Source organism: Mus caroli, unplaced genomic scaffold (assembly GCF_978045245.1).
Source record: "Mus caroli unplaced genomic scaffold, Mus_caroli_1 scaffold_17, whole genome shotgun sequence".
NCBI classification, from domain to species: domain Eukaryota; kingdom Metazoa; phylum Chordata; class Mammalia; order Rodentia; family Muridae; genus Mus; species Mus caroli.
Genome location: NW_028227272.1, coordinates 53,763,838 through 53,786,101, shown reverse-complemented (window position 1 = coordinate 53,786,101; position 22,264 = coordinate 53,763,838). Strand labels below are relative to the sequence as shown.

Here is a 22,264-nt window from a genome sequence, read left to right as displayed (position 1 = left end):
ATAGGAAAAGAAATAGCAATTTCTAAAACAAGTGTGTTTGGTGATATTTTATGACAGGAAGAACAAAAATATCACAGAATTATTTGGAAGTCTCATGTACACATTTTATTTTAGTGGTCTTCATAAGATATCTAATGTTTTATTACTGTTCTGTAGGCCACCAAGATTTCCTTCTATTAGTTTTATGCAATAAAACTACAGAGTTCATGATCTGTTCTGAAATAATTTTTGAAAGCAGAAGATCTGTGTTTATATCCACTTTTGTTTTTCTGTTCCTAGATGTCCTGCAACATTTGCTGCGAAATCTGTTTTTCTGCACTGAACAAACTGCCCCTTTCTCAAACATCACCTGGGTGTTCTGGAGTAGTCCGTGCATGAACTCTATTCCATGCGATAGGTGACTTGTCTATGATGGCGGAGAATAAAGCAGTGTTCCCCTAAAGCCTTGTGTCTTAGTTAGGGTTTTACTGCTGTGAACAGACACCATGACCAAGGCAACTCTTATAAGGACAGCATTCAATTGGGACAGGCTTACAGGTTCAGAGATTCAGTCCAGTATCATCAAGGCAGGAACGTGGAAGTCTCAAGGTAGGCATGGTATAGGAGGAGCTGAGGGTTCTACATCTTCATCTGAGGGTTGCTAGTGGAAGACTAACTTCCAGGCAGCTAGGGTGAGGCAGCTAGCTATAGCTCACACCCACAGTGACACACCTACTTCAACAGGGCTACATCTTCTAATTGTGCCATTTCAATGGTTGAGCATATGCAAACCATCACACCTTGTTTATCTAAGGACTAAAGACAGCATTTTCTTATAATGGTTGTCTCTATGGCTTTTTTGTTACAGTATCCATTCAACACCTTTGCTCATTAAAAATAAAAACTGTATGCTTGCACTCTAATTGTGAATATTCTTTATAAGTTACAATTCTAACTTACAATTTAACTTGCAATTCTAATTTATATTCTCTCTCTCTCTCACACACACACAGACACACACACACAAATATTTTATCCAACCCTGTGACTGTCACTTTTATTTATCTGAAAAAAATACATTTTGATGAGCAGCAGTTTTTAATTTAGATTAATTGCATTTTATATTTTTATATTTATTATTATTTTATATTTTATAATTCTTATATTTAGTACTATTGTTACCCTTCAAATATAGTTGCATGTCCCAAAGTTGCAAATATATATATTTTTTTCACCCAACCTATCATTTCTGGGATAAATATTACACAGTCAAGTGGTATCTGTTTTATTTGTTGTTTGATTTGATTTGTGATTATTTCAAAGGAGTATGTGTGCTGGCTAGTTTTATGTCAATTTGATATAGGCTATGAGGGAGGGAAACTTACCTGAGCAAAGGCTTCCATAAGTTAAGGCTGTAGGCAAGCCTGTAGGGCATTTTCTTGATTGGTGATTGATGGGGAAGGGCCCAGCCCATTGTAGGTAGGTACACACCTGAGCTAGTAGTCTTGGGTCCTATAAGAAAGGATCCAGAGCCAGTATGCAGGACTCCACCATGGTCCCTGCATCAGCTCTTGCCTCCACGTTCCTGTCTTGCTTGAGTTCCTGTCCTCACTTCTTTTGATGATGAACTGTGAGTGAAATAACCCTTTTCCTCCCCAAGTTAGTTGTCTTTGGTCATAATGTCTCATTACAGCAATAGTAACCATAACTAAGGCAGAAATGGGTACCAGGATAGTGGGGTATTGATGTGACAGGCCTGACCATGCTGTTTGGTGGAGGACTATGGAAGGACTTTAAACCTTTAGGACAGAAAAGCTGTTGGTGAGCTGTTCTGTGAGAGAGTGGAAGAAAAGAGTATTGAGATAATGCAGATGATGAAGGCCTGGCTTGTGAAGTTCCAGAGAGAAGTTTGAGAGTCACTCAAAGATGTTGTTACAGCCCCCAGAGCTCCTGAGTATTGAACCACCAACCAAAGAGTACACATGGAAGGACTCATGACTCCAGCCACATATGTGGCAGAGGATGGCCTTGTTGGACATAAGTGGGCCTGAGGGGGTTCGATGCCCCAGTGTAGGGGAATGCCAGGGCAGGAAGGTGGGAGTGGGTGGGTGGGTGAGGGAGCACCCTCATAGAGGCAGGGGAAGGAAGGGGGAGATGAGATAGGGGATTCTGAAGGGGAGACCTGGAAAGGGAATAACATTTGAATGTAAATAAAGAAAATATCCAATAAAAGAAACAAAAAAGAGGTTATTGCATATTTTGAGTTAAGAATCTGTGATTCTAGTTAGCCAGGGCTGAAGAATCAGCTGTGGTTAACAAGATTCCAGAACCACTGAAGGGAAAACCTTCACTTTGCTGGGATAATTGATGCTGGCCAGCTAGAGCTGAGGAATTAGCGACGAGCAAGAAGAGACCAGGTAGAATCTTCTGGGAAGTGTTCCCTCCAGAGTGAGCACACAGAGATGGTGTTCCAGAGATGGCTGAGGCTGTACCTCATGGTGGCAGCTGAGCCGGGTCATGTGTAGAAGTCTCCCAGGTAGTCCTGGTTTTGAAGGCATGAAGGAGTCATGGAGAGCAGCTGAGGCTTCAAAGATGATTGCTCAGGAGAGGCCACTGGGGAAGGTGCACCCTCAGTAGCAGTTGAAGGTCCAAGATTAATGGAGTCATGCAGAGAAACAGGCTTCACACTGTGAAAAGAGCCCAGGTGAGGCTATCAGTAAAAATGCAATTCAGCTGTACCAGCAGACTCCAAACCTTTGGAGAGGCCAGTACCAGGGGATAACCACCAAGAACAGCAGCAGTTGTGGAGTTGAGCCAGCCTACACTTAAATAAATAAATAAGCGTCATGTGCTTTGAATGGCTACCTGAGGCCTTTGGAGGAGCTCAGAAGAACATGAACGGTTCCCAAACATAGGACACTTGAGCTATTTACAGTTAGAGTTTGGTTGTGCCTGTGCACCTCGTTCTTCTCTTGTGAAATGAGAAAATATTTAATGTAGTTTTTTGATTTTGTAGAAACCCACAGTTGAGGTACTTTGGGTTTAAAAGAGACTTTTGGAGTTTAAGAGACTGAACTTTTAAAGTCTTTGAATCCTTACTTCTTGAAGTAAGAAAGTACATATTTTTGCTTTCACAGGAGCCCAGTGATATTTTGGAGTTTTACAGAACTTTGGATTTTAAAAGAGATTGGATACTTTTAAAAGAGATAGCATTTAAAGTGTTTGAATTTGTAAGACTGTGGAACTTTTTTAGTCTGTAGAATGTTTAAAATTGTGATGTTCATATTAATGTGTGATATTGGAGTGAACAAGGAAGGAACAGTTGTGGCTTAACAGCAGTGTGTATGTCAAGTTTATAAGGGGTTAATTATGCTGACCAGTTTTTTCCAAAAATTTATTACTTTATTATTTTTTTTCCTTTAAAAAAAAAAAAAAAACTCCAGATTTTATTTCTCTCCTGGTCCACCTTCTGACTGTTCCACATCCCATACCTCCTCCCTGGCTCCCTGGCTCCCTGGCTCCACGAGGATGTCTCCACCACCCACCCCACCAGACCTCTAAACTTCCTGGGGCCTCCAGTCTCTTCAGGGTTAGGTGCATCTTCTCTGACTGAACCCAGATCTGGCAGTCCTCTGCTGTATATGTGTTGGGGGCCCCAGATCAGCTGGTGTATGCTGCCAGGTTGGTGGTCAAGTGTCTGAGAGATCTTGGGGGTCCAGGTTAATTGAGACTGCTGGTCCTCCTACAGGGTCACCCTCCTCCTCAACTTCTTCCAGCTTTCCCCTAATTCAATCACAGGGTTCATCAGCTTCTGTCCATTGGTTGGGTGCAAATATCTGCATTTGACTCTTTCAGCTGCTTTTTGGGTCTTTCGGAGGGCAATAACAATAGGTCCCTTTTTGTGAGTGCTCCATAGCCTCAGTAACAGTGTCAGGCCTTGGGACCTCCCCTTGAGTTGGATCCCACTTTGGTCCTGTCACTGGTTCTTCTTTTCCTCAGGCTCCTCTCCATTTTCATCCCTGCAGTTCTTTCAGACAGGAACAACTATGGGTCAGAGTTTTGACTGTGGGATGGTAACCCCATCCCTAACTTAACGCTCCTCTGTCTTCTTGCTGGAGGTGGGCTCTACAAGTTCCCTCTCCCCACTGTATGGCAATTCATCTAGGGTTCCTTCCTTTGAGACCTGAGAGTCTTTCACCTCCCAGGTCTCTGGTGCATTCTGGAGCGTCCCCTTAACCTCCCACCTCCAGAAGTTGCCTGTTTCCATCCTTTCTGCTGGCTCTCAGTCTTTTTCCTCCACCCAATACCAGATCTTGTTCCCTCTCTCCCACCCCCCCTCCCCCTGTCCCCTTTTCCTCCCAGGTCCCTCCCTCCCACCTTGTGGTTGCTTTCTTCTCCCTCCCTGTGGAGCTGAGGCGTCCTCACTTGGGCCCTTCAGCTTGTTGACCTTTTTGAGTTCTGTGGACTGTATCTTGTGTATTCTGTACCTCTTTTTTTTTTTTTGGCTAATACCACTTATTAGTGAGTACAAATTTCATGTCAGCTTGATACTAGCTATAGTCATCTGACAGGAGGGAACACCAATTGAGAAAATGCCTCTAGAAGAACAGGCAGTAAGTTTTTAGTGTGTTTTCTTAATTACTGATTGATTGGGAGAGGGTCCAGCCCATTGTGAAAGGGTGCACACCTGGGCTAGTGGCCCTTCGCTCTATAAGGAAACAGACTGAGCAAGCCATGGGTAGCAAGTAGCACCCTCAGGCCCATGGCCTCTGCATCAGCTTCTGCCCTTGGGTTCCTACCAATTTTGAGTTCTTCAATGATAAACATTACTGTGGAAGTGAAAGCTAAATAAGCCCTTTCCTCCTTAAGTTGCTTTTGATCATGGTGTTTCATCACAGTAACCCTAAGTAAGACAAAGGGTTACAAAATAGTCATATGTAAATGAGATTTAATGGCCTAGAATTGTTTTTTTGTAATGTCCTTCTCATGTATTGGCATCAGAGTTATTCTCACATTATGAAACAACTTGACTAGTTTTGCTTTTCTCTGTTTTCTTAGAGAACGTCTGTAAGACTGATATTTTTACCTTCTTAATTCATTAGTAACGCTTAGGCTGTTAATAGATTACTTTCAGAATCTTTCTTAAATTTTGAATTTTCACAGTTTGGTCATATTTATATGCATATTTATTTTGCCTGTGACTTTCTGAGCTTAGATCTCTAAACAAATTTTTTAACCAAATTTAAGAATTTTTCAAGCTTCCTTTATCTTCCTGCTTTATGACTTCAATCTCTCTCTCTTGCTCTCTCACTCTCACACTCACACACACTCACACACACACACTCACACATACACTCACACACACACACACACACACACACACACACTCATACACACACACGTTCCTCTAGATCTAGATCTTATAATTCTATTTTTTTCAAATGTTTTCTTTCTCCATATTTAATGGAAACTTATACACAGAGGCTAAGCCATATTCCTTTGTCTCTCTCCTGGAAATCCCCTCTGAGATTCCAGTTGCTCTGTCACTGCCTATGTCTTCTCATGCCTTTATCTGTTAAGACTGTAGCTTTTTGCTGGATTTTCATCCACTTTGGTCACTCAGACTCAGTTACATCTTTCGTGAAAGAACTACAGAAACAGAATTCTCTTTAATATCTGGATATTTTTCTTGGCTTTTCATTACTTTTAAGCAGGCTTTGTTGTCCTTCCCGGTGTTACTGCATTTGTAAATACTGCTGAGCATGTAAGGCTGTCAATCTGTGGGAGACTCAACATAGTACAAGCCACTCTACCCTTAGAGTTTCACCATTCAGTCTACAAACACTAGTGTCCCCTACCTAAAACAAAGTTTTCCCAAGGGCTCCTATTTCAGGTATTCATCCTGAGTGTACTACTGTACTGGCTGGGTTTGTGTCAACTTGACACAAGCTGGAGTTATCACAGAGAAAGGAGTTCAGTTGGGGAAATGCCTCCATGAGATCCAGCTGTGGGGCATTTTCTCAATTAATGATCAAGAGGGGAAAGGCCCCTTGTGGGTGGTGTCATCCCTGGGCTGGGAGTCTTGGGTTCTATAAGAGAGCAAGTTGAGCAAGCCAGGGGAAGCAAGCCAGTAAGTAACATCCCTCCATGGCCTCTGCATCAGTTCCTGCTTCCTGACCTGCTTGAGTTCCAGTCCTGACTTCCTTGGTGATGAACAGCAATGTAGAAATTTAAGCTGAATAAACCCTTTCCTCCCCAGCTTGTTTCTTGGTCATGATGTTTGGGCAGGAATAGCAACCCCGACTAAGACAACTACTGTCTACCATCTCAGTGCCTCCATGGAGGACTGGATCACTGTTTAACTCTTCTTGCCATATGCCCAGCCTATTCCCACATCGTTGGATCAGTCATCCTAGTTCCTAATGCAACTCCTTTGCCTTAAGACCCCTCTGCATCCTCTCAGGATTTAATCTCCTGAGCTTAGTGTATAAAGGTCTTCACAGTCTACTATGTAGACAGGATGTAGAATGTACACAAGACCATTGCTATTGTGTTCATTCTACTGCTGTTGGGACATGTGAGAACTCTCCGTGCTTTGTGATGCTACACTGGGCATCCAGTATGCACACATGGTCATGTCTGTGTGCAGATGCATGTGGTATGGCACAGGCATACCTGTGGAGATCAGCAGTCAACCTCTAGTGTTATCATCCCTTAAGTGCCGTCTACCCTGTGTTTTGAGACAGGCTCTCATATTGGCCTGGAGCTCCTTGATTCCGTAAGTCTGTCTGGCCAGCAAGGCTCAGACATCGACCAGTATCTCCCTTCCTGCCACTGGGAAGATACTGTCATGTTTTTCCACAAGGGTTCTGAGGATTGAACTCAGGTTTGTAAGGAAGTTCTTTACCTACTGAGCACCCTCTGATGCTACTCTTTCTGTGCTTTCAATTTAGGCCATAAGTTTTTATCTTGAGTTTACTTGATTTAATAATACAGTGTAATTCAAATACTACCTCTTTAGGAAAGTCTTCCTTGTTGGTCTGATCTCTGTCCTCATTATTTCTTTTGTATTTGTCTTGGTGGTTTCTATTGCTGTGACAAAATGCCACGACCAAAAGCAGTTTGGGGAGGAAAGGGTTTGTTTCACTCACAGATCCATATACCCATTCATCATTAAAAGCAGTGCAGGCAGGGTTTCAATCAGGACAAGAACTTGGAGACAAGGCCTGATGCAGTAGCCATGGGGGAGGGCTACTTACTGGCTTGCTCCCCATGGCTTACTCAGCCTCTTACTTATTTAACTTAACCCAGGACCATCAGCCCAGGAATGGCACCACTCACAATGGGCTGAGTGCTAACTTCTCATCAATCACTAATTAAGAAAATGCTTTACAGGGTAGCCTACAGTCCAATATTATGGAGGCATTTAATTAACTGGAGTTCCTTCCTCTAAAATGACTCTAACCTGTATCAAGTTGACATAAAATTAGTCAACATAGTATCCAAATAGTATTTGGAAGTCTGCATGCTAACTTGGTCAACCTGTCTGTCTATTTATCTATTATTTATCTATGTATTGTCTGTTTCCTCTTAGAAGATTCCCATTGAATGCTCTGTCTTTTAAATATATCTTATTTAGTATTCATAATGTTACATATTGATGAGGATGGTATAATGGATATTTCCAGCAATGCCAATCTGGTTTTGCATATAGAAATTAAAGAGCTACAGACGTAAAAAGAGAAACTAACTGACAAGTTCCCATACTATTCTGTTTACTGGTTCTTCAGGGGTATTTGTTCCTGTGTCAAGCACCCCTGTACAGTTCTGCAGGAATGGCGGAACCTGGAAAAATGGCAGATGCATTTGTACAGAAGAGTGGAAAGGGCTGCGTTGTACAATTGGTAAGTTACTTGAATAATACTATGATGACATATTGGTGAGACTTTTGTTAGTAACAGCAGCAGCAAAAAAAAAAAAAAAAAAACCTCTAGAAGCTTTAGCTAAAGACTATAGACACAATAAGCATGATGAGAGCACTAAGATATGGATGCATGAATTCACCACAACTGTAACCACAGACCTGCACAAGATTGGTCTGTCCACATTTCGTCATGGATACCAGGGGCTTTAATGAGATTCTATTCCCTCCCTGGGAAACTACTGAGAGTTAACTGTTAGGGGAGGAGGCATGATTTTTCCCCAGGGGTGTATTCACTGATAAAGTTGCCCTTGCCTCAGTAACGAATCTCTCACTCATGCTCTTGAGCAAGAAAGTCTAACTAAACTTAGAGAAGCAAACACAAAACGAAGGCATGAAAATAGGCAGAGGACTAACTTGGAAAGGGACTCTAGAGGATGGGGAATAAGAAGGAAAGTGGCAATAGGAAAAATCTAGCATTTATTATGTAATTGTATAAAACTGTCAAGTAATAAAACACAAGCACACATATATATGAAAAAATATTATAAATGCTAAAAATGTGAGATTTTTTTTCCTCTCAACAATCAAAGCCATGTTTTCCTCTTAGCGTCTATATGATGGAGATACTTTGTCCATTTTCTAAATATTATTTTTTTCTGTAATTCAGATATAATTTTCCTTTTGCTTCCAGCCTTTAATCCAGGACAGCTAGCAATATAGTTTCTGCAAGTCCTTTTGAGAGGTTATACGCTATTTGACTGTCTTTCAAAAGCCAGAGGTTTAGTATTTTGCTTTTGAATCACAATGAGTCTGAGGATATGCTTAAATATGTGCTTAATTCAGTCCTTTCCTTTCCCTTGAGCTATTAAATTTATGGTTTGATGTCCATACATGATGTCAGAATCCCATTTCAAGCTGTTTCTGGATCAATGTGTAGTTTCCAACAGTTTTCATTCTCGTACTTCCATCTTAGAATAGTCTCTCCATCTCCTCCAATTGCCTCTACTCCTTCCAGAGAATGTATCCTACACCCCCATGATTTTGTCCTTTTTGCTTTGACCCAAAGTCTCATAAAGTCCTTTGCCACCATAGATTGTCATCAGGCCATTCTCTAGATCCTAACTGATTGATACATACTTCTTGCAATGCATCGTTGCAATGCATCGTGTAAAGTGTGTTAGTGGTCACACCTCCCCCCAACCCAAGTCTGTATGCTGTACATTTTAACAGAAACCAATTATCTAGCACATTTATTCTAATGACAAAAATGTAAGCTGATAGAAAGTATGGAAACTGAACTGGCTCATTGACTATTAAGTCTTTTTTTACTCCAATTACACTGCAAAGATTCTGAAATTCATCTTTTACCCATCTTCAAATTTCAAAAATAAATGATTTATTATGAGAGAAATTTGTTTCCATTACAGCTAATTTCTGTGAAAATAGTACCGACGGTGAATTCACCTTTGGCAGAATCCCAGTGGGCAGATATGGACCTTCTTTGCAAACATGTGAACCGGGCACCCTCAATGGTATGTGTTCCTCCCCTGGAATCTCTATTTTACCACAAGAATGGTTAGAGTGAATCATACCTACCATTCCCCCAACTAGAATTAGGTCTCTGGACAAGACAGAAAGGAAAGTCTTAGCTTATTTTAATGTCAGAGTTTAAAGGTTAGTGTAGAACTACATAAAATCATAATTTCCCTAAAAACTTTAACGTGGATCAGTTGTTTCTAAACTCTTCCTGATCTGTGTTTAATTGGAATGTTTTTCTCTAGCTTATTCTGTCCCATGGCATTGGTTGAGGTGAATATTTATTCTGTGAGTTGTAGCATTTGTGTACATTATTTTAAATCAATATATATTATAGATTTCTTCTGTACCTTTTTAAGTATGTGTCTTTCCAACTAGAGACTAACTGGAGTAGGCCTGTTGTCAGTAGTCCTTTATTTCCTTGGTCACTTTGGTTATTCATCATGGTATGTTTCTAGATTCATGACACTTTCATCAGTATGACAACCCTATGTGTTTGAGGCATTTCAAGAATCAAAGGAAGTATATTCTGGTTCTAATATGTTTCCAGACAGGAATGGAGAGATGACTCAGTGGTTAAGAGCACTGACTGCTCTTCCAAAGGTCCTGAGTTCAAATCCCAGAAACCACATGGTGGCTCACAACCATCTGTAATGAGATCTGACGCCCTCTTCTGGTGTGTTTGAAGACAGCTACAATGTACTTACATATAATAATAGATAAATTGTTAAAAATAAATAAATAAAAGCAGCAAATAATAAGTTATAAAAAATATGTTTCCAGGCAGGATTCAGAATGTTGATGACTTAAATTAGTACCACACTGAGGAAAGTGTTCTGAGTGTAGACTTTATTCATCCAGAGATCTCTTTTCATAATAACTAGAGCCTACTGGTCATGTAATTTTATCTAGATGTTTGACCTGTCCCTTGACTACATTAATTTGTATCTTCTTAGCTTTGCCAGCATCCCCCATTTCTCACAGACTGGATGTTTCAAGAATGCAATCACTTTAAAACTCATTTATAAAAATGTATGGTAAAGCTATCATCAGTAACAGAATGATTTCATATTTTACTTAGATATTAACTTTTGGGTATATCCTGACCACACTGAAATTCTAAATACATTGTAGGAATTGCTTTTTCCTACATTCCCTCTTTACTTATTCTATAAGTGATCACTCACATGTCCATGATCCATCCGACGATTAGTATCTGTCCTTCCCAGCCTTCTCTTAGTTATAGTTACTGTTGCTGGGGTGAAACACCATGATCTAAAGCAGCTTGGAGAGGAAAGGGTTTGTTTCACTCACACTTCCATACCACAGTTCAGCCCCAAATGCAATGAGGACAGGAACTCAAGCAGGGCAGGAACCTTGAGGTTGGAGCTGATGCAGAGGCCGCGAGGGAGGATTGCTTACTGCCTTGCTCAGCTTGCTTTCTTATACAATTCAGGACTACAGCCCAGGGTTGGCTCCACCCAGAATGGGCTTCACCTTTCCCCATCAATCACTACGAAAATGCCCTACAAGCCTACCTGCAGCCAGATCTTATGGGAGCATTTTCTCAAATGAAGTTCCTATCTCTCAGATGTGTCAAGTTGACATAAAACTAGACAGCACAAGCCTCTTAATATCTCAGAAAGCTAAAGGAACATGTCAATACATTTGTTTTTACTATGCATGTGAGCATATGGATAACTGTTGTCTTCAGTTTCTATATTGTATATATATACCTTACATTTTTTATGCTTCATAAACCAGATACAACTTACAAAGCATAACTGCATGCTATGAATGGGAAAAAATAAGTGTCAGTAATATACCCATGAAGGTTATCACAGCTGATAGATATAATACTTTGGGGAGGCAGCTAAGCCAGTCACAGTATCATATTTTGTTTGTCATTTACCTGATTCTTGAGCAACTATTATAAAAATGTTTATTATATCTTTGAATTTCAGACTGAGTCCCTATCATTTTAAAGATATATATTTCAACTATTACCAAATCCACTTTTAATTCTGTTAAGAATTCTTTTTAATTAATTTATATAACAAGTAATTACAGTGCATTTCAACGATACTTGAATATATTCATAATTCAATGAATAATGGAAGAGGCACACTTGGTATGGCTTCTTAAATCATATAAATCCTATATGTATTAAAACTTATTATGTTGTCTTAGTCAGGGTTTCTATTCCTGCCCAACATCATGACCAAGAAGCAAGTTGGGGAGGAAAGGGTTTATTCAGCTTACATTTCCACATTGCTGTTCATCACTGAAAGAAGTCAGAACTGGAACTCAAGCAGGTCAGGGATCAGGAGCTGATGCAGAGGCCATGGAGGGATGTTCTTTACTGGCTTGCCTCCCCTGGCTTGCTCAGCTTGCTCTCTTATAGAACCCAAGACTACCAGTCCAGAGATGGTCCCACCCACAAGGGGCCTTTCCCTCTCGATCACTAATTGAGAAAATGCCGCACAGTTGGATCTCGAGGAGGCATTTCCCCAACTGAAGCTCCTTTCTCTGTGATAACTCCAGCCTGTGTCAAGTTGACACACAAAACCAGCCAGTACATATGTCTTGCAGTAGATGTATAGTGATCATATAAATTAATGAAAACCCTAACTTGTTTTAAGTGTCATTAAAGCAGTTTTTGATATCAACATCTCTTACCATTTCTCAAAAAGCAGCTGCCTTAATACTGATCCTGAGAAAAAGTGTCACCTGTGATTAAGCACCCCTTTAATTATGATTTTACCTATACATATGTAGTCAGTAGTAATTGGTAGACAATGAGGTGGAAAGTCCAGGTGATCTGAGGAAACAAAACTGCCCAAGGAGATGCTTTCCTGAGAGCCAATAGAACATCTAGCATTTGCTGTAATACTCTGGAATTCTATGCCTTTTGGGAGTTACCCAGATTTGCATAGAGATAAAGGATTAACATATAACTTAAGAGCCAGTAAGAAATCTTATATATAGGTTCTAGTCTCAGCTTAGTTTACCTTCATTGTGACCTGTTCAAAGTTATTTCATTCCTATGGGTTAGAAAGTAAATCTTTGAGACAAAGAGGGGAGTAAATAGCAACTGGTCATGGCAGAAACTCCCATTTTAAAAATCAAGACAACTGTGCAGAATACTGTAGCAATTGGTTGAGTTTCCTATTGGTGGGTATTAAAATAATTCCAAAGGCTCATCCTAAAACAATGCTTTAGGTTTCTCCCCTTGCTATAAGTTGGTTGTGGCAGCTAGAATGTTCATTTGGGGAACACGCATGCTGACCATTGGCTACAGCACCTCAATCCAGTACATTGTCTCCCAGTCATCAGACTCCCTCATATTGTAACCTTAGGAAAGCATTCTAACATCTTAAAATGGTGGAGACTGAAACTGAGAGAATGTTTGAGGCCCAGGTGCTGGAAGTTGTGTATTTCCACACTCCATTGATGAAGGCCAGTCACGGGTCAGCCCAGACTCAAGAGTGAATACATGCAGTGCCAAGCAGAGTCACGCTGGCACAAAGCATGCAATGGTTTCCACGTTTGGCTTTTTACACTTTTTTTCCTTTTTATTGAAGCCGGCAGTCCTAAAGCAACTCGGCTGTGCAATGTTTCTGAGTTTGGAAACATAGAACTACAAAATGTAACCAAAGGAAGTTGTTCTATAAATCTACAGACCCTGGAGATACAGGTAGGCCTTCTAGCCCATCCATTGGGCAGCGGGATACATTCTGAGTCTAGGCCAACTCTTTGGTTTTTACATACCTAAAGGTCAAATGGATGCTTTTAAAACTCTCAAATTATAAATCACAATATCAGTAAGTGAAACCATTCTTATTTGGTTAAAAGTCGACATCTCTTTAATGTTGACATTTTATTTTAGCAAATGGTAGCTTAGCAAATATTTTAAATGACCTTATATTTGTAGACTGCTCAAGCTTTGACTGAGCGTAGAGCCCTGGCTTCATAAACCAAAGATAGTCTACTCCATTAAAATGAATGAAAAAGAAATTGAACAATTCATTACCCTTAGACACAGACAACTTCATGTTGACACTAGTCTCAGGGTTATATCCATAAGGATTTATGACTAGATATGTTCCCACTCATCTTAATTATATGGGCTGAGGAATAGACAATCGAGCATGCATAGAAGTGCTAACTTGTATAATCACTCAAGAAGAGGAAGAAGCTGAAAACTTTGATGTGGCACTTCTTTGTGCAGATATTTTATCTTATTTCTTCTTTATCAAATAGGATATGATTTCCATACTAAAGGTAATTACAGCTAATGCCACCAATGGATGATCATTTACTGCTACCAAATACAGATGATCCTGGACATAAAATTCAATTAAGACCTGATAAGCCCACTGTATATTTAAAATGTATTTAAATCACCTAATCTACTCAACATCATGGTTGACCAATGAAGCATACTCAGTTCTCTTCATCATCTTGGGAATGACTAGAGGCTGTGGTTTGCTGCTGTCCAGACTCATAAAAGTGCAACACATCTTCATGTCATTAGCATCCAAATGAGTCAATGTGTTGTTAGTACTGAATACATCACTTATGAATTGTAATGATAAAACCAATAAATAAATAAAATGTAAACAAAACTTTGGTTGATTGGGGGAATATCCCTGTACCATTTAAAACATTTTAAGTACACTGCCAAGCTTTTGAAATCATGTTTAAGCTTTATATTTAATATTTAAGCCACAGATAAATATTATAGGTGAGGAAAAGTTAGAACTCTTGAGTGAGAATGCTTTTGCCAGGGACCATCGCCAAGCTGACACAGAGCTACTGCTGAGTTTAAAATCCACAATGGGAGGAGAGGCCCTTCCTTGGTCTAGCGAAGATCATATGCCCCAGTACAGGGGAATGCCAGGGCCAAGAAGGGGGAGTAGGTGGGTTTGGGAGCAAGGTGAGGAGAGGGAATAGGGGGCTTTGGGGATAGCATTTGAAATGTAAATGAAGAAAATATCTAATTAAAAAAAAATCCACAAGGAACCACAGCAACTTCCTGTGGATGGCCAGGATGTGGGTGGGTTGGAAATGAGAGAGCGGTTGTGCAGGTAGGTATCAGTTACATATTGAAAGAGAGTACAGATTCTGGAATCTGACAAGCCAGTATTAGCCTCTCGACGCTGCGATTTCCAAGCTGTGTAAACTTTAGGATAAGCTTCTAAACGTCTCCAAGTCTTTTAAGTCTTTTTAGGAGGGAGCTCAGCTCACAGAACCATTTTTATTTATAATTTATATTATAAATGATGTATGCTTATACATTTTATTATGCACGACCATACCCTAAAACATCAGTGTGCTCAGCACTGAGACTTGGCTGTTGAATTCAATATTTGTTTTTCTGCTGCCTCCTTACAAATGAGTACTGGTTTGATTTTTGAAGGGATGGTGCCATCTAGTGTAAAACTGAGTTCACTGCATCCCCACACGTTGACTCCACTTCCATAGCAACGTGACTATAGCAGTTCCTTGTTGTTTATTTTATTTTATTTTTTTACAATTTTTTTATCTTATTTACATTTCAAATATTATCCCCTTTCCCCTCTCCCTGTTTCCCCTCGAAAAGCTCCTATCCTACCTCCCTTACTCTGTTTCTATGAGGGTGCTCCCCCACCCACTCCCCACTCCCACCTCACCACCCTAGCATTCCTCTACACTGGGGCATCAAGCCTTCACAGGACCAAGAACCTCTCCTCCCATTGATGCCACATAAGGCCCATTCAGCTCCTTCAGTCCTTCCCCTAACTCCTCCATTGGGGTCCCTGTGCTCAGTCCAATGCTTGGCTGCAAGCTGCTGCATCTGTATTGGTCAGGATCTGGCAGAACCTCTCAGGAGAAAGCTGTATCAGGCTCCTGTCAGCAAACACATCTTAGCATCCGCTATAGTGTCTGGGTTTGGTGTCTACATGTGGGATGGATCCCCAGGTGGGGCAGTCTCTGAGTGGCCTTTCCTTCAGTCTCTGCTTCACTCTTTGTCCCTGTATTTCCTTTAGACAGGAGCAATTCTGGGTTAAAATTTTGGAGATGGGTGGGTGGCCCCATTCCTCAATCGGTGATGGGGGGCATGCCTAACCTCTGGATATGGTGTCAACAGGTCCTTCCTCCTCTTTGTAGGGTATTTCAGCTAATGTCATCCCTGCTGGGTCTTGGGAGCCTCTTGCTTTCCTGACATCTGGGGCTTTCTAGTTGCTACCACCAGTTCCAAATCCCCCATTGCTACACACCTCTGTTCAATTTCCTGACCTTCTGTATATTTCCTCCATCTCCTCCCATACCTAATTCTTCCCCCCCCCTTTTCCTCTCCCCCTCTTCTCTTCCTCCCAATTCCCTTCCACCTTCTACTTCCCTTGATTATTTTGTTCCCCCTTCTAAGTAGGACTGGAGCATCCACTCTTTGGTCTTCCTTCCCCTTGAGCTTCATGTGGTCTGTGAGTTGTAGCACCTCGTTCTTAGTATAATGCACGCAGATCGTAGAGAATGGGGAGATGCCCTGGGCTTTGTGAACTGTGTTGCTTTCACACAAAAAAGAAGCAAACAAAGATTCGGCTAAACAGCTCATTTAACTGCAGCCATTTGCAAAATGTTTAGGAATACTTGTATAAACTAGACTTTTTGAAATAAACAAAACTACCTTTAAACAGATAAACAACAAAACAGCAAGTGCTGAGAATATTTCTAGAGAAGCCCAGGTTTTAACAACAGATGCCAGTAAACTGACTGCTCAGAATATTACTTCTGCTACTACAGTGGTTGGAGAGATCTTCGGTAAACCCCAAAATGAAACCCAGGTAAAACACAAGATTTTATTTTTATTCACTTTACATACTTCCCCCTCCTGTTCACTCCCATCCACTATCCTTCCCTCTATATCCCCCTTCTCTTAGTGGGTGTGTCCTCCCTGAATATTTCCCCACCCTGGCACATCAGGGGCTAGGCACATCTTTTCCCACTGAGGCCAGGCAAGGCAGCCTAGCTAGAAGACCATATCTCAAGGATAGGCAACAGCTTTTGGAATAGTCCCTGCTCCAGTTGTTTAGAACCCACCTGAAGAACAAGCTGCAAATTTTTTACATATGCACAGGTCCAGCCTGTGTATGTTCTTTGGTTGGTGGTTCAGATTCTGAGGGTCCCAGGCTAGTTGACTCTGTTGGTTTTCCTGTGGAGTTCTCACAATCCTTCCCCCTATACTTCTATAGGAGTCCCCAAGCTGTATCTACTGCTTGGCTGTGGGTGTCTGCATCTCTCTGAGCTAGCTGCTGGGCCAAACCTCTCAGAGGACAGGACATGCTAGGTTCCTGTCTGCAAGCACTGCATAGTACTTGTGCCAGGGATTGGTGCTTGCCCATGGGATGGGTCTCAAGAGGGAATCTCAGTTTCTCCTCTATCCCCCATTCATGATTTTTTTTTATAGACAGGATATATTTTGGGTGGAAAATTTTGTGGGCACTCCACTGGTGTTCTTGCCTGGCTATAGGAGGTGGCCTTTTCAGGTTCCATCGCCCCAGTGATGTGACAGCTAAGGTCAGCCCCATTGATTCTTGGGCACCTCCATCATCCCAGGTCTCTGTCAGATCCTGGAGATGCCCTCCACCTCTCCACCCCTGTCTGTCTCCTGTCCTTCCCCACACCTGATCCTGAACCCTTTCTATTCGCCTACCCCTCCCCACTCCCACCCAGTTCCCTCCCCACACATGCCTCTTATGACTATTTTATTCCCCCTTCTAAGTGAGAGTCAAGCTTCCTCACTTGTGCCTTCCTTCTTGTTTAACTTCTTTGGGTCTGTGGAGTGTAGCATGGGTATCCTGTATTTTATGGCTAATATCCACTTATAAGTGAGAACATGCCATGCATGTCCTTTTGGGACTGAAAAATCCAAGATTTTAAGTCATAAGAGGTATTTGGGATTGTAGCCTATTGATAGTGTTTCATTAGCATATGTGGGGCCTTAGGTTTGATTCCCAAAACCTAAAATGGGAGGAGCATCCCGAAATCTATTCCTTGCACTGTGATTTGAGTGATGTTTAAGTTAAGACCATTGGGCAGAGAACACTTCCTGGGGAGATGCTCAAAGAAGTTAAACTCCGTGTCTAAACATCCTCTGGAATTAACATGATTATTATTACATTAGATATTCCAGCATGTCTTAGAATAAACCAGTCTCTTTATTAGGTACATATGAACAATTTTATTAAACTGGGTCATCCCTGTTCTATTCCAAATAAACAGTTTTCCTATACACTTGCTCTGAAATATGCCTTTTAATATCTGCATTTGTGTCAAGCATACTCACTTTTTTTTTCTAAAAAGCCCTAACCCAGGTTTACAGGTCTAATATCATGGCCTGCTAAATTCTCAACCATTAAAAAAAAAAGAATTATACTTGACATTTGTCATTAATGGAGTTCTTAATTTGGTCAGCAGGGTTGTAAGCTATCAAAATGAAGTACATCAACACAGCTCATTTCCTTCATGATTTTCAGATAACCTTCTTTCAAAAATTGTTTTACTTACCAAACATTCTTTGAAAAGTGGTTTTAAGTAGCAAGGTAATTAAAGACAGAATTCAAAGAATATGCACTTCTCCCAGTAAAGTTTAGTTGGTAAAGACATGTAGGAATAAAAGGCCAAGAGACTATATCTCTGACACACCTGAGTGTTCAATTATCAGAAAATAATTTTACTGATAGCTAAAAGTACACCTGATACTAAGTATTTAAGTTGTGCTAAGTATCATGGGCTGTGAGGTTTGGATAGCCAGCATTGCAGCAATATTTGTGTCTACTTTTATCCAAGCCAAGTGTTTTTGTGAGTAGAGAGAGCTCAGTGAGTGACCTTATCATGAAGTCAAATTCAAACTCCTAAGCCTCCTCCTTCCCCAGCTTCATTTATGTTTCTACTTCTTATCATGGGTCTTTCCTTTGTCTCACGTCTCAAACTGAAACTTTGATTTTAAAAAGTTACTTTCCTTTGGACAATCATGCTATTCCTGTTATTGGCTACCATGATAATTCCTCACGATCAGAGTGACAATTATGCATGACCCATATCTTACGCGATGTGCCTTCTCCTTCACAGGCAAAAAAAACTGCTATAGCCACAGTGAGTCAGATTTTGGATGCCAGTGAAGATGTTTTTCAAAAAGCTGCTGAGATGGACAATAGCAAATCCTTTAGCAAGTAAGCAACTGTTTGGAAGGAAAGTTTGAGGAAGTGCCATCTATCTACCTCCTTGGGTGAAAGTGTGACTAGAGGATCTATTTCTCGCAGGGCTACAATAACTGCCTCCTGATGCTTTGGGAATTAAAGAGAAAACCCTTGACTTTCTACTTGATCTTGTTCTATATGGAGTGATATGTGCTACTTACTTGGTTTGAGGTGTGCTCATGGGCTAGGAGAAAAAGTGAGTCTGGGATGATTCAGATTACAGTTTGTTCTCTTAACCTGGGTCTGGTGTGTTCAAAGCATCAGCCTCTGCATACAGAAGGTGTTCTTCAACTCCCTTCTCCATGCACAGAGCTGCAGAGAGCACCCGACTACAGGATGTACCACACTGTCAGCCTACAGTCCACACCTCAGCTCTCTCTTCCCAAGAATTGATAGGCAGGGCTTTTTTTTATTGTTGTTTTGTTTTGTGTTGTTTTGTTTTGCTTTCTGTTTTCCTATGGCTACTTTGGGGGGGGGAAGGAATTCTAACCCCTCTTCCTTTGCTTTTGCTTATTAAGGCCATGTACTTGATTATTTTTGATTATGTATGTATACCCCCAAATCATATTTAGTTACAGAGGCCTATCATTAAAATACAGTTTTAAACCTATTTTTTACATTTAATCTTGCTTACTGCAGAAAAATGAGCAAATACATAATGGGCAAATTCTTTGAAATTATTTACCTCAATTGTTTAGAATATACTCCAAATATTTTCTTTCTGTATATAAGTTCATGCCCTCATACATAAGTAACTACATAATGTGTTAACCTATTGTCATTTACTATCTTAAAACCTTTTAAAAGCTATGACTATGTATACATGAACATAATTCTATATTATGGCATTGTACTTATAGAGTCCACTGGCAGAGCAGCACAGCAGGATGAGGATGTACTACAAAGGGGTACTTATTGGATTGACTTATACAATATGGGGCACAACAACAGCTATGTGCACACTATAGAGGCTAGGTCAGTAGCTGCTCAGAATTCAGGGCTGGATGGCTCAGTCGTCCTGCTGAAGGCCTAAATGATTTCTGGAGAACCACGACCTTCAGTTCAATTGGAAGGTCTAAGAAGCTGGGTTTTAATATCCACACAAAATGGCAGCAGCAACAACCAAGCAGGCTCATTCCCTGCAAGCCGAGGAAGACAGCCAAGCTCACTGCCTTGCTTTCCACCCTCATATGAGCCATGTCCAGAAGGTGATGTCCACTCTAGCAAAGGATCTTGGCCCCTGTAATTAATTATTCCTGAAAACACTCTCACAGGTTTTTGGGGGTGGTGGTGGGAGGGCTATCTTTTAGTTGATTCCAGATCTCATCAACTTGACAATCTCCATTAACTACTGGATCTGTGTGGTGGCTCAGGAAGTAAAGATATTTGCCACCAAAACAGACAACCTGAATTTGATTCTCAGGTCTCACATGGTACAAGGAGAAAACCGACTCCCACAAGCAGTCCTCTGACCTCCACATACATGGCATGGCACCCATACATTCCACACCACCCACACCACACACACATACCCATACCCCGCGCGCACCCCACACCCCCCACACCCCACCACACCCGACATACCCTACCCCACCCCTGTGCACACACCATGCACACACACACACACCCAGCACACATGCACCGCACACCTGCACCCCCCCACACACACCCCCAAACCACACCACACACACATACATACAAATGCTTTTTTATCTAACCAAGTCTCTGATGTTTGGTAGACTTCAGATTATATCAAGCCTTTTAGCATTATGGGCAATCAACATTCTGTATAAAAGCATTATTTCAACGACCTTTTATATCTCTATCTATCTCTATCTATGAGCATCCTCCATATAATTTACAGTTTTTGACTGAATATAGCCATCATCTATTTAGGATTAAACTATCAAAGTTAAAAAAAAAAAGGATACATATGAAACAGAGCATTCATAGTATGTTTCATAAGTAGTGTAGAAATTATCTAAATATACAGAAATAAATGCACATATTATAGGCAAGCACTGTGCCATTTTATGGAAGAATTTAAGCATTGTAAGATTTCAGTGTCCATAAGGATAACAGGGCTCAGGATCCAATCCCCCATGGAAACTGAGGGGCAGCTATACTCTTAAAGAGCTACCAAGAAAGATCTCTCTTCATTCTCTTCCTTTCAAATGAAGGGAATTAAATTTTCTCAGGGTAAGTCTGGTTCTCCAAACTCTATCTGTTGACGCAAGCCTATAAAAGGGTCTCTTCATAAGCCAGGGACCAGCCAACAATCTCCTTTACTTCTCCCTCTTGTAACTCACTGCGTTCAGCCTCTGAATCCTCCTTTTAGTCTGTTTATTTAGGGGAAGAGTGAAAATAGGAAAGCTGGAAGCAAACGGGATGGAGAGGGACGGGAAGGAAGAACCCTATCCAGCTTCAACCCCATCAAGGTGTCAAAGGGAAGGAAGTGTCTGTCCCCCTCTTCCCGACTGGCGGGGGCACAATGCCCCCGTGGCCAGAGCTCAGAGGCTCTGAGTAGGGTTTCTGGTGGTGGAGGCAATATGATGATCCAATCAACAAGTTAGGTTTTTAGTTTTCCTTTTGAACTCTGCTTGCAATGTAACCCTGGATCCTTGCTGTTGTATTGAAGGTCAAAATTATCTCCCTAGTGGCCTGATTTGAGATGTAAAACTGTCTCTGTAACATAATCCACTCTTGCATATGCCTTTCCCATTGTTTGAATTTGTACTCCAGTTAGCTTTCTTAGGTAGCTAAGACAGTTATCTACTTGAGTTTTCCCAGCTGACTTAGTTACTGTTCTTTTGCTGTCATGAAACACCCTGAACAAGACAACTTAGGAAAGAAAGTATTTGATTGGGGGCTTTCTTAGTTTCAGAGGGGTTAGTCGATGACCAACAGAGTGCGCAGGAGGGCAGGCACTGGAGCTGTAGTTGATAGCTTACATCTTATCCCACAAGATGGAAGCAGAGAGAGAGAGAGCGAGAGAGCAAGACAAGGTTTGACATGGCCTTTTGAAACCTCAAGACCCACCTCCAGTGATATATCTTTTCCAAGGCCACATCTCTTAATCCTTCCTAAATAATCCCCCACCTGGGAACCAAACATTGAAATATATGACCCTATAGGAGCTACTCTCACTCAAACCGCCACACTGACGAAACAAATTTATTGTAAGATGTATTGAATCTCACCAAAATCCAAGCATAAGGTGGTAACAGAGTCTGTGTATGTGTGCAGAGCCAGATCTTCCCTGGAGGAGGGAGATGGCTATGACCCTAAGGCTGCTTTGCAGTCTTCCTAAGACTGTGTGGGCCCACCCTTATTCTCAACAGGAAGAAAATTGCCTCTTTTTCTTTTGTATTTATCCTTTCAATGATAGAATGGCCTGACTTTTTACTCTAAAATCTGAAACTTCCTGATCACACCCATCTCCCTGACTAGAAGATTACTAATTGAAAAACTGGATGGTCCCTTTCAGTCATGTAAGTCTGTTTGACTGCTGCCTTTTGAATCAGACCAGCTACTCTGAGGCCCATATTTAACCTACTCAGTTATGACATGAGAGAAAAATGGT

The 22,264-nt window shown here is 41.1% G+C and overlaps 1 protein-coding gene across 1 annotated transcript in view; it reads left to right on the top strand.

The window, feature by feature from the left end:
- The window catches only part of Adgrg7 (adhesion G protein-coupled receptor G7), an 84,391-nt gene that overhangs the window by 13,115 nt on the left and 49,012 nt on the right, over positions 1-22,264 (top strand). The window contains exons 2-6 of the mRNA XM_021184877.2: positions 7,770-7,883; positions 9,331-9,435; positions 13,024-13,136; positions 16,120-16,266; positions 18,554-18,654. Coding sequence (XP_021040536.2) covers positions 7,770-7,883; positions 9,331-9,435; positions 13,024-13,136; positions 16,120-16,266; positions 18,554-18,654 — 580 coding nt within the window. The remainder of the gene's footprint in view (positions 1-7,769; positions 7,884-9,330; positions 9,436-13,023; positions 13,137-16,119; positions 16,267-18,553; positions 18,655-22,264) is intronic.